The 13,483-nt window shown below is 48.5% G+C and overlaps 1 protein-coding gene across 1 annotated transcript in view; it reads right to left on the bottom strand.

Moving 5' to 3' along the window:
- Window positions 1-12,732, bottom strand: part of LOC140385832 (inositol monophosphatase 2-like) — a 65,759-nt gene extending 53,027 nt beyond the window's left edge. Inside the window, 4 exon segments of the mRNA XM_072468403.1 lie at window positions 5,210-5,252; window positions 5,255-5,281; window positions 5,284-5,341; window positions 12,546-12,732. Of these exon segments, the coding sequence (XP_072324504.1) occupies window positions 5,210-5,252; window positions 5,255-5,281; window positions 5,284-5,341; window positions 12,546-12,632 (215 nt within the window). The 5' untranslated portion in view covers window positions 12,633-12,732.
- Window positions 12,733-13,483: the final 751 nt, after the last annotated feature.

The following is a 13,483-nucleotide window of genomic DNA, read 5'->3' as shown; positions in this document are numbered from 1 at the left end:
CCCAGATTGTCTATTCCTTAGTAAAAAAAAACCTATGGATCCGCAGGGTCCTACCCACCCAAATAAATGATGAAATCATCTTATTGACCTCTGTAAAAACAGACTGAAAAAAACTGGAAGGCACTGAAACAAAAACAAAAATCTTGAGACGATATTCATTTTAGTTGATTGGATCCTTCCAGCCAAAGTCTCTTCCATTTCTTCAGATCCTCCCTCACCACTCAACCAGGCCCCAAAATTTAGCTTCTGCAACAAAGCCCAGTCATGGGCCACACGGACTCCCCGATAACTAAAGTTGAACCTGACCAGGCGAAAAGGCAACTTCCTCAGGTCGGCTCCCCTTCCTGGGAGATTCACCGGAAAACATTTGCTTTTACCCAGGTTCAATCTGTATCCTGAGAAGGAGCCAAACCTCTCAAACAGTTTTATTATCTCCTCTGCACTGGAGAGAGGGTCCGTCACATACAGTAACAGGTCATCCGCATATAAGGATACCCTGTGTTCCCTACCCCCTCTATTTATTCCACACCACTTTGTGGATGACCTCAGTGTGATAGCCAGAGGTTCAATATCCAGGGCAGACAGTAGAGGAGACAATGGACATCCCTGTCTTGTGCCTCTTCCCAGTCGGAAGTATTTCCAGATTAATTAATTTGTAGGGACTCTTGCAGTGGGGGGTCTGTCCAAAAGCTATATCCTGTCTATGAACCAAAGTCCAAAGCCAAACCTGCCCAAGACCTCAAATAAATAGCTCCCTTCCACCCTACCGAATGCTTTCTCTGCATCCAGAGAAATGATCATCTCTGCTTCAGTAGATGGAGAAGGGGACAGAACCACATTGGGCAGTCGCCGGAAATTAGCCAACAGTTGTCTCCGCTTGATAAATTCTGTCTGCTCCTCCAAAATGATCCCTGGGCGGCGGGTCACCAATATCTTTGCTAGCAACTTTGCACCTGTCTGCAACAAAGACATGGGGCGGTATGACCCACACTCCACCGGGTCTTTATCCTTTTTCAATATCAAGGGGATTGCCACCTGCACCGTCGAGGCTGGCAAGGTCTCTCGAATCAGAGAGTCCTCAACCATCTCGAGCAGCATTGGGGTCAGCAATCCGCCAATCGTTTTGTCAAGTTAACTTGGGAACCCAGCCGGTCCTGGTGCCTTCCCCGACTGCATCAAACCCATACCCTCCTTAATCTCCTCCAGAGTCAGAGGAACTTCCAATTCCTCCCTCTCCTCTTGCTCCACTACCAGGAGGACCAAACCGTCTAAAAACTCTGACATTGAGGACTCATCCTCTGGGGGTTCCGACTCATACAGTTCTGATTGAACGCTTTGAATGCCCCATTAACCATGGTAGGGGTGGGGAGACCAGTCTACCTAACCTCCCCCCCGCCCCGCCCCCGTAAACACCTCCCACCCCCCAGATATGCACTATTTCCCGAGAGGCCATCTGCTGCCTGCCCCAGCTGATGTTCCAGCTAGCAATTAGCCTTTTCTCAGTGTTCATAAAGAGTCCCCCATAAACATTGCAGCAAGCACACCGCTCTGTCCACGGATAGAAGCCCAAACTCCAACTGCAGCTTCTTCCTACTCGCCAGCGGTTCTGGTGTCTGATTGATCGAGTATTGACGGTCCACCTCTAAGACGGCATCCGCCAACCTTTGTCTCTCTGCCCTTTCGCTCTTTTCCTTATGCACCTTAAAGGAGATAATCTCCCCTCTAACGACCACCTTCAGCCCCTCCCATTGCGTAGGGGGAGAAATCTCCTCACTCCTTTTAAAGTCTTGATGACAGAGGAGATCCTGTCGCAAAAGCTTTAATCCGGCAACAGCGAAATGTCAAACCCCTCCCCGGCAGCAAGGACCTACCGACCACAAAAAAAGTCACTCTTAGAACAGACCTGGTGGACCAGAGAGAAGACCAAGAAATCCCTCTCCCCCCGGGTGTAAAAATATCCAAGGGTCAGACCCCCATGTGATCCATGAAGGTCAACAGGGCCCTCGCCATCCCAGGTCATAACACCTTAGGTCTCAAGTTATCCAGATTTCCCAGCACAAATCAACAAAGAAAATCCCCAGTCACCAGAGAACTTACCCCCCCCCCCTCCCTGCCACCCACCAACACCACATCCATACAACCAAATAAACTATAGACAAAACCCCAAATACACACCCCTCTCCCTTACCGCACTTCATTAATAAACCCTTAAATTTAAACTAAATGAACCCCTCTGCTATGAGCCACAGATAGCCCAACTCCTCATTTCCTTTAACTAACTAATTAATCTCACTTGCAGAGTAGACCCCGCACAGAGAAACTTCAATAACCATAACATTTCAAAAAGCCCTTTTGCCCAAGGGGTAAATTCCAAGTAAGAACAGCAAAAACAGTAAACTTCTTCATATAAAGCAACAAACATCACCCCAAATCTCTTCAACCATGAACAAGAATGTACAGACAAATAGAAAAAAACCTCCCAAACGACCCTTCCCCCTTTTCCCAAAAAGTTTCCTTCAATTCCGATACAATTATTGCAACAATTATTGCAATTCTGACAACCTCATCTTTTCTGGCATCTCAAAATAATGATGTTCATTCTCATACGTCACCCAAAGACAGGGGGTAAGTCATTCCAAACCGAACTTTCTTGTGATACAGTGCCACCTTAGCCTCATTGAGAGCTGCGCGCCTCCTGGCAAGCTTCGATATATTTGCAACCCGTTGCCTTCCCATCTTAAAATTATTATTTTTCCTGATAATTGTGGAACCGGACCACGAAGACTCGAGGCGGCTCCCCAGCCCGAGCCGGCTCCCCGGCACGAGGCCGCTCCCCGGCACGAGGCGGCTCCCCGGCACGAGGCGGCTCCCCGGCACGAGGCGGCTCCCCGGCACGAGGCGGCTCCCCGGCACGAGGCGGCTCCCCGGCACGAGGCGGCTCCCCGGCACGAGGCGGCTCCCCGGCACGAGGCCGCTCCCCGGCACGAGGCCGCTCCCCGGCACGAGGCCGCTCCCCGGCACGAGGCCGCTCCCCGGCACGAGGCCGCTCCCCGGCACGAGGCCGCTCCCCCGCTCCCCGGCACGAGGCCGCTCCCCGGCACGAGGCCGCTCCCCGGCACGAGGCGGCTCCCCGGCACGAGGCGCTCCCCGGCACGAGGCGCTCCCCGGCACGAGGCGGCTCCCCGGCACGAGGCGGCTCCCCAGCACGAGGGGCGGCGGTCCCCCGAGGGTCAGCGAGGCGGCTCCCCAGCACGAGGCGGCTCCCCAGCACGAGGCGGCTCCCCAGCACGAGGCGGCTCCCCAGCACGAGGCGGCTCCCCCAGCACGAGGCGGCTCCCCAGCACGAGGCGGCTCCCCAGCACGAGGCGGCTCCCCAGCACGAGGCGGCTCCCCAGCACGAGGCGGCTCCCCAGCACGAGGCGGCTCCCAGCACGAGGCGGCTCCCCAGCACGAGGGCGGCTCCCCAGCACGAGGCGCTCCCCCAGCACGAGGCGGCTCCCAGCACGAGGCGGCTCCCCAGCACGAGGCGGCTCCCCAGCACGAGGCGGCTCCCCAGCACGAGGCCGCTCCCCCAGCACGAGGCGGCTCCCCAGCACGAGGCGGCTCCCCCAGCACGAGGCGGCCTCCCCCCCCCCAGCACGAGGCGGCTCCCCAGCACGAGGCGGCTCCCCCAGCACGAGGCGGCTCCCAGCACGAGGCGGCCTCCCCAGCACGAGGGCGGCTCCCCAGCACGAGGCGGCTCCCCAGCACGAGGCAGCTCCCCAGCACGAGGCGGCTCCCCAATTCAAGGCCGATGTCTCAGAGACCTAAGGGCACGATCCAGCTCTGGATGAGCCGCCATTACCTCCTCACCCACCATCCTCCAGAGACCTGCGCTATGAATTTCACCGGGTTTGGGCCTCTAACCCCCTCCGCAATCCAGCCCCCCTCATATCCGGTCTTCCTGGCCGATTTTCCAGGCCATCCATCCTAGCCCGCACACCCTATTATCGGTCGCCACCTTCGCCATTTCTTCCAAGCAAACGATCTGGTCGCTCTGCCTCGGCAGAGCAGCGCCTACCTCCTGCAGCCTCACACTCTGCTGCTGCACCACCTCGTCTACTTTGGCCTGGGCCCCTTGGATCGAGGAAATCGCTGCCTCCATCCGCTTTCTCCGTGACCCCAGAAACCTCTAGCGCAGCTTTTGTAACTCAGCCACCAAAATCTCTATGGTTAGGGGGTTGCCCCCGGCACTGCGGTCGCCTCCGCCGCCATTTTGCATTCCTTTGATGCACCTGAGGTCTCCAATTTGAAGTTATTTATTTCTTCTTTTGGCGTCTGGTTTGACACCTGTTCCGCATCCCCTTCGGGTGGGGGGGCTTGAACAAACAAATTGTAAAAGTTGGGTGCAAGTTCCCAGCTAAAAACGGGAAAAGATGCGATCCCCGGGGGGAGCTCCTCACGTGCACCCGCTTCGCTACATACGCACCGAAAGTACTAACTAAATCATTCCACACCAATTTGGGATTGGTCATTTCAATTGTCATTTGTTAAATCCAGCATCAAGCAGCAACAAGCAGACAATAAAGTACTGAAAGCTTACTCTATTGCTTTGAAAATATTATGCAATACAGTAGAGTATTGCATCCCTCTGCCATTCTATCTCCGTTTAGGTTCATTTCTGACATGAGAGGGTTGTCCTGTGGGGTTATTGCCATCCAGTATGGGATAGAAGCATGAAATGGGGCACAGCATTTAGGTATTGGCAACTATCTCAGCCATTTTCAAATTTACCAGCCACTTATTTCCATGGGTAAAGGGCAGGAGATCAGATAATCCATGCTTAATCGCCATTGGTCAGAATGATCTGTATCGAAGTGGGGAAGATTATCATAGAATCATAGAATTTACAGTGCAGAAGGAGGCCATTCGGCCCATAAGGTCTGCACCGGCCCTTGGAAAGAGCATCCTACCCAAGCCCACATCTCCACCCTGTCCCCGTAACCCAGTCCACCTAACCTTTTGGATACTAAGGGCAATCCACATCTTTGGACTGTGGGAGGAAACCGGAGCACCCGGAGGAAACCCACGCAGACACGGGGAGAACGTGCAGACTCCGCACAGACAGTGACCCAAGCGGGAATCGAACCTGGGACCCTGGAGCTGTGCTACCGTGCCACCCAAATTATAATGTCTATGGGGTACGTGGCGGCCATTCAGAAACACCTACCTGTGTGAAGGAAATTTCTCGCTTAGAGTCGAGATAATTAGATTTCAACAAGTCGATCTGTTTCAGTTACGAGTCTGCTGCTGAGGATTTTGTCTGCACTCGTTTTTCAATCCTTAATGCTTCCCTGATTATCTGTGGATAAAAATAATGCATGAACATTGTTGCAGACACTTTCTGTACTGTTACATTAAGTTATATTTGCTACTTTCCTCCTATTCCACTCCTCCCCCACCCCTGAAGATTCTCGTTGGAGTGTATTTTCTTGATGGGCACCAGCACTCAACGTTCCGTTGCCAGCCGCGACAGGTCTTTTCTCGAAGTAAAGTAGTTCTTGACTGACCCCAGGCTCGTTTGAAATGAACCTACTGATGCTGGATAGCATGTATGTCGAACCCTCCATGTCAAAAACCATGGAACATTCAAAAGAGGAAATAAGGTTTATCAGTATGAATGGGTCATATTTTGTTGAAAAAGAACAATGAGGCTAATGGCATTTGCTGTTATTTCTGCACAATTGTTACAGTGGCTCGCAGGCAAGGGCAGATGCAAGGTTAAACATGGAAATCCAAAGGTTCCTGTCGGAGATGCACTCCTCAACCATTAGCTTCACAGAGAAAAGGATCTCACTGTCAGATTCAGCACTGAACAGTGTGAAGTTGCTGCATTTACATGGTAGATATAAACTAATCTCATCATATAAGTCTTGTACCTTTTTAAATATATGATACATTTAATTACCATTACTCAACCTCTCTGGTATGGAAAGCTATCACAAATGTGGACTTTCATTCTGTCAGATTTTAATTGCTGATGGAGATTGTTAAAGTTAAAATGGTAATGAAAAAATACCTTTCCTTTCTGTCTTTCCTGCCTCTACCTCAACATAATCTTCCTGTCCCTCTATTTCTCTTCTGTACCTGATTTGACATTGAATTCACGTCGAATTTATATTTCCTTCTCGTGCTGGTAATGTTAATTTCACAATCAATCCTCACTGTGTCATTATTAGATTTGCACTTTCATCAACCTCCTTGTAAAAAGTTGTAATCATGGAAGGGAAACTCGATCTAACGGGAGATGCTGTTAGATGTCACGCGGTAGCAAAATCTGGGCCATTGAAGTTGCTTGCTATCTGTCAGAAAATATTAGGCCATGATTTGCTGGGGGAGTGACTCTGATGGTGTGTCTCATTCGTTTTGGATAGAAGGGGGGTGGTGGTGGGATGACCTTTCCCTCACCTCTCAGTTGTTCGCAATAAGATGCATATTTGGAGGAAGCGTTTTAAAACCTTTTTGAGTGTTGTGACTTTTAGTAATAGGAGTGAAACACATTTCCTGATAAGTTTAACTCAGAAGTACAGAGAAACGTTTATTCACCCTGAAATGTAAACACTCACTCCCTGAAGCATGCACACACGCACACACACGAAAGGATGAATTTTAGAAATGAAGCATGCATTTAGAAAATTTAACAAATTGTGTGTTTAAAGACCTGGATAGAGTCTTTCTCATGATTATTTGAAGCTAAAAATGAAAGTTGAAGGTTTCTGGATACCACATGGAGTTGTGACCAAATTTGTGTAGAGCCAAATCTTTGCCGCTAAAGACAAATTAGCACGTCTCTCAATGCCTTAGTTGATTTGTTATCTGAAGTCAGTTTCGAACAACGACGAGTCAGAATACAGGAGGGAGATCGAGAAACTAGTGGAGTGGTGCAGCGACAACAATCTCTCCCTCAATGCCAGCAATTCTAAGGAGCTGGTCATTGACTTCAGGAAGCAAATGACTGTAGACACCCCTGTCAACATCAACAGGGCTGAGGTGGAGATGGTTAACAGTTTCAAATTCCTAGGTGTGTATATCACCAACATTCTGTCCTGATCCGCCCATGTCGACGCTACGACCAAGAAAGCACAACAGCGCCTATACTTCCTCAGGAAACTAAGGAAATTTAGCATGTCCACACTGAGTCTTACCAACTTTTACAGATGCACCATAGAAAGCATCCTATCTGGCTGCATCACAGCCTGGTATGGCAACTGCTCGTCCCAAGGCCACAAGAAACTTCAGAAAGTCGTGAACACTACCCAGTCCATCACACGAACCTGCCTCCCATCCATTGACTTTATCTACACCTCCCGCTGCCTTGGGAAAGACCCCTCGCACCCGGCTTACTCACTCTTCCAACTTCTTCCATCGGGCAGGAGATACAAAAGTCTGAGAACATGCACAAACAGATTCAAAAACAGCTTCTTCTCCGCTGTTACCAGACTCCTAAACGACCCTCTTTATGAACTGCCCTGATTAATACGACACTCCTGTATGCTTCACCCGATGCCGAGGTATTTACATTGTGGTCCTTGTGTTGCCCTATTATGTATTTTCTTTTCATGTACTAAATGACCTGTTTGAGCTGCACGCAGAAAAATATTTTCCACTGTACCTTGGTACATGTGACAATAAACAAATCCAATCCAATCCAATAATGCAGTCACATAAACAATACTTCTGCTGTCCACACAAATTATTTAAAGTTAGAAGTCGCTGCTTTGCTACACAATAGGAGACCAATGGTGGCTGCTCACATCTGCTTGTGATAAACAGGTTTCTCCACACTGAGTCGTGGGTGGGGTGGGGGTCGGGAACAGCAGAACCATTGAAATTCAGTTCCTGTACATACTTAGACAGGTGTAAGTTCACAAGTGGTTTCATATTCAGCATGCTGTTATAATCCCAGCTGGTGTTACTACTAGACAGTCAGCCCCCAGAATGGAACCCCAGTTCAATAGACCGTAACTTCTATATTTTGTTTCAAGATGTGAATGAACAGAATCGCAGGGCTCCCAATTAACGTTTAGCATAATAATAAAACATTAGACATTAAATGTTGACAATAATATAATACTCCCTCACCCCACCTATCATTTTCACAGATGTACACAGATTTTTAAGGATAATACAAGTTACAAAATATATCTCTGTAAGCCAACAGGCCAACTGTGGTCCGACACACCACACTCTGAAACCAAACAATTGGTCTCACTGGAACTCAGGCTTCCACATGAGTGTTTCCAAACTCCACTCTCCAAAAAGCAGCCTTAGAATATTCTCCAAAACATCGCTTTCTCTCAGACACCTTCACCAAGGATCCACTTCCAGAATTTCAATCTCTCCTTTCAGTATTCCTCTGTCTTGAATTGCCACCTTCAAGCTTCCACACCACCGATCAGATGCCCAGCCATGCCAACAGACCACTACTGCTTTACAGGTGCATTAAGCCATCACCAGCCTTAGGATTACTTCAGATATCTCGCTTCTTGCTAGCCAACTTCACCAGGTCTGCACATTTCATCTCGGATTTTAACTGGGTGCCTCTCCCTTCCTCTTTGTTTAACTTCAGTGAACAGTGCATTGTTCAGATTTCAGTTCTTTGTCCCTTTGACTTCAGTCTTCCAGCAACTGGGGCAGCATGGTAGCACAAGTGGCTAGCACTGTGGCTTCACAGCGCCAGGGTCCCAGGTTCGATTCCCCGCTGGGTTACTGCCTGTGCGGAGTCTGCAAGTTTTCCCAGTGTCTGTGTGGGTTTCCTCCGGGTGCTCCGGTTTCCTCCCACCAGTCCAAAGACGTGCAGGTTAGGTGGATTGGCCATGATAAATTGCCCTTAGTGACCAAAAAGGTTAGGAGGGATTATTGGGTTACGGGAATAGGGTGGAAGTGAGGGCTTAAGTGGGTCAGTGCAGACTCGATGGACCGAATGGCCTCCTTCTGCACTGTATGTTCTATGTTCTCTTTCATTTCAGTTTCTATTCTTCTTTTGAAAATGTATTTTATTCCAAACAATACCAAAACTTCTCCACAATCGTTTTAAAGACACACAACCATATTACAGACAATGTCATTTTCATATCTATTAAACAAATTAATTTTACCCCCAAAACAAACTCTCCCCTCTCCCCAACCTCTCTCCCCCCACCCCCCTTTAACTGCTGGTGACAAACAGATCTTTGAAAACAGAGATGAGCGGCCTCTACCTCGAATGGAACCCGTCCTCTGACTCACTAAGGGAAAACTATTTTTTTTCCATTTGCAGGAACTCTGCCACATCCCCCGACCACGGCGAAGCCCGTGGTGCCATCACCAGACTATCAAAGTAGGATTCGTTCCTGGGCAATCAGAGAGATGAAGGCCAAAGACATCGGCCCCCTTCCCCTCCAGCAGCTCTGGCAAATCCTGATACACCGAAAATTGCCACCAAAGGCATCGGCTCCAATCTCCCCCCACCCCCACATTTGTCGACAAAGTCTCAAACACTGATGCCCAGAACTTGCCCAGTTTCAGACAGGACCAAAACATATGCACGTGATTTGCCGCCCACTTAGGCACCTCTCAACCTGTTCTCCACATCAGGAAAGAACCCATGCATATGCGCCCTAGTTATATGAGGCCTGTGAACCACTTGAAATTGATTCAGGCTCACCCTGGCACAAGAGGAGGTCGAGTTCACCCGAAAACTCCAGACACCTCCCCCCAGTGCCACTCCCAGCTCCACCTACCACTTCCCCTTTATCTCTTTTAACAGAGCCTTCCCCGTCTCCAGCAATCACTCATATACATCTGAGATTGTCACTTCCCCAAGTTAATCGCATGATAACAATCAATACATCAATGTATGCCCCGGCAGCTGAAGGAATGAAGGAAACTCTTTGCGAACAAAGTCCCACACCTGCATATATCTAAATTCGCTCCCCCTTGGGAGCTGGTATTTCTCCTTTAACTCCTCCAGCCCCACGAACCTACCCTCCAAAAACAGATCCCTGATCCTCTCAAACACCTCCCTCCTCCAGCTCCTATAAGTTGCGTCTATCCCCAACAGTGCAAATCTATGGTTTCCATACATCGGCGACAATACCGTCATGCCCCCCCAATCCAAAGTGCCACTTCAGCTGATTCCAAATTTTAAGGCTTGCCACCATCATCGGGCTCGCTGTATACCTGGCCTGGGAAAATGGGAGATGGGCAAGGACCAGCGCCCCAACGCAAGAAGCCTCCTCTTCCATTTCAGAACGGTCTGTTCTTTAGCTTTAGGAATTTGCTTTCTGCCCCTCACTCCATTGTGCTGCCTGTGCTGGCAGTTTCTGAGAACTGCTTTCTTCTCACATACCTGGTTCCAACTGAATCACAAGTCCTTACGCTTTTCAGTGTGGGCGCCTGGTTCCTAAGCAACACCCTTTCTTTAAACGTATCTAAAGATACTGCGAGACTTGGATAGAGTAGACGTGGAGAGGATGTTTCCATTTGTAGGAAAAACTAGAAGCAGAGGACAGCATCTCAGACTAAAGGGTCGATCCTTTAGAACAGCGATGAGGAGGAATTTCCTCAGCCAGAGGGTGGTGAATCTGTGGAACTCTTTGCCGCAGAAGGCTGTGGAGGCCAAATCACTGAGTGTCTTTAAGACAGAGATAGATAGGTTCTTCATTAATAAGGGGATCAGGAGTTATGAGGAGAAGGCAGGAGAATGGGGATGAGAAAAATATCAGCCATGATTGAATGGCGGAGCAGACTCAATGGGCCGAGTGGCCTAATTCTGCTCCTCTGTCTTATGGTCTAAACCTTGTTTATTTTTAATTACAATGTAGGCACAGTTTAAAATGAAACCAAAACCCATGAAGCTAACTAGCTTTACCCCTTTCTTACACAGAAAGCCAACATTCAATTATTCTAAGGTGCACAAATACGAATCTAGATTATTTTAAACTGTTTCCTGAGAATGCCTATTCAAGGGAGGGCACTCCATCCATGTTTACTTCTATTTTAACAACTTTCCAGAAACCTGAGTGAATTATTTGGTAATCACTGCAGCACACTGACGTTTCCTTATTAAAAGGGGACACTTTCAAAGAGTCCACATTGACTAAAGTTTGTATCGTGAAAGTTAGGGATATCTTTATTGTGACAAGAGTTTTAAAATGACAAGATGCTGGTAAAAGCACAGTAAAAGAGCCAGGGAGGACAGGGCCACGTAACTACGTGTCTCCTTAAGCAATCAGATTAAAGAATGAATGAATAAACAGCACAAGGGACAGAGGAGGAAGTGTAAATTAGAGTGGGTGAGTTCAATGTCAAACCACCTCCAGAAAGAGAAATAAAAGTTTATGCTCCAGGGTAGCTTCATTCCACCCCCTACATCAGCACTGTCAGCATAACCTTCCTCCCTAACATCCACTCAAATATGTTATCCACTTCAGCTGCTCCTTGAGGTCCTAAATTCCACAATCTAACCATGTCTCCTGAATTCTATACTGGATTAAGCGGTGACCATTTTATATTTGTAGCACTTTGAGGATTCTCCCTGTCGACTTTATCAAAGCCTTGCATAATCTTGCAGGCCTGGGTCAGGTTGTACCTCCTCCTTCCCTGGGCCTGTCCGTCTTCCCTGAAGCTTTAGCCTCTCAGTTCTGATGTTATCTTTGCAAATGTTTGTTTTTGCACTTTCACCCACAACCTTGATCTCTTTATAATGCGGAGACCTGGCTCTCCGCACTCACACTCCAATTACCAATATTTAATGCAGCCTTTTCCAAACGTCACTGCTGTCCGGCGGCACATCAATGAAACCCACACTATCTGAGGCTGCAGTTTCATCTCAAGGTCTCGCTGACATTCACCAAGCCCTCAGTGAGCCCACCGGGCTCTCAACCTCAGGCTGTGGCGCCCAGGATGTTTTCTCTCTCTCAAACCTGCTCATTCCATTTCCTTCCTGTTGAAATGACAATCTGCAATTACATTTACGGGAAACACAGACACTGGGGGTCAGCTGCAGATGTGACAAAGCTGCATTTGAAGGTGATTCACAGGAGCATTGTGAAAAACCAAGTACTGATTTCCAAATCTTTACAAATCCGATTTCCTTTAACAAACTCCCCCCTCCCTTTTCTTGGCCTAACAGTTGGTTACACATCCCATACTTTTGCGATACAATCCAGTTCTCGTTTACATTAAGCAATCGATCGACTGGGTAATTGGCCAGACGCCCAACATTATTTAATTTATCAACGTGGTAGACCTTTTAACATTTCAGTGTTTAAAAAAAGAGACAGGAACAACCCGCCTGATGCAGGAAGAGTGGTTTTGGACCTGCCCCCAGAGCAGCAGGACCTCAAAAGTGCCACTAAAATAAAAACAGATTAAACAACCAAGGCGTCTTGTCCTGCCTGCCCTGCTGATCGGCCTGGTGCTGTGTGTGTGTGTGTCTGTGTGTGGGGGGAGTCAGCTCTGACTGTCCTTCACCCCCTTCTCTCACACTGAATAAGTATCACCTCGGGAATCTGCTCATTCACCTTGCCGGCTTCCAGCGCCACCTTCACTGCCGCGTCCAGACATTCTCCCAGCGGCTGCTGGCTGCTCCTCTCCTCCGACCCAGCCATCGCCCCTTTCCTCCGCTCACACTTTGGTTAGAGTGGATAATATCTGGACGTCTGACCCAGCTCTCTCTCACTCTCACGCACTCTCTCTCTGCTGCTCTCTAGTGTGCATCCCAATAACAGCCTGTGTTCTCAGTCAGAACAATTAACAGCTTCCTCTCCTGCAGCACTCTGCTGTTTGCCCTCTTTCCAAACACACACACAGAGCTCTTTGCATTTTACCGCCACTAAAATCTGCGGGAATCGCTGAGTAATCTGTCCGGCAGAGCCACTTCGAACAGAAAGTGCAAAGGCCGCTGTATTCCTGCACTACTGCAGGCTCAATTCAGCTCACTGCTGAGTCAATCCATGCCAGACAATCCTTCAGTAAGGACACTCTTGAGTTCCCTGGTCCCTCGTCAAAAGGATTGTCTGGTGGCATTCAACATAATCCTGCCTGGTGTCAAAAACTGAACCTAAAATAAAACGCATGGACATGGAGCGACAGTGGTGGTGATATTTTGCTTGCGTCTAGGGGCGCTGCAGTGCATGAAAGGGCAAAATCTGTCAATTTACGCTTCATTTGATGCAATTATCATATGAACAAAACAAAGCTTGTGTGCAGATCAAGTGGATTAAGTGAATAAAGGCTCTGAAAAAGTCACACAAACTCCAAGCATGAACTCTTTTTCTCTCTCCACAGATGCTGCCAGATCTTCTGAGTAGGTGTGAAAACTGTACAAGAGGCGAGTTCAAAGTGTGAGATAAGAATATAATTCATATCTAAATACTGAATATGATTCATACCTAAATACTGAAAGCCTGGTCCAAGGTGTTATTAAGATAGAGTGGCATAGAATTATAGAATTTACAGT

The sequence above is a fragment of the Scyliorhinus torazame genome, chromosome 11 (assembly GCF_047496885.1).
Source record: "Scyliorhinus torazame isolate Kashiwa2021f chromosome 11, sScyTor2.1, whole genome shotgun sequence".
NCBI classification, from domain to species: Eukaryota; Metazoa; Chordata; class Chondrichthyes; order Carcharhiniformes; family Scyliorhinidae; genus Scyliorhinus; species Scyliorhinus torazame.
The sequence above is the reverse complement of the archived record's forward strand: the minus strand, read 5'-3'. Positions and strand labels throughout refer to the sequence as shown.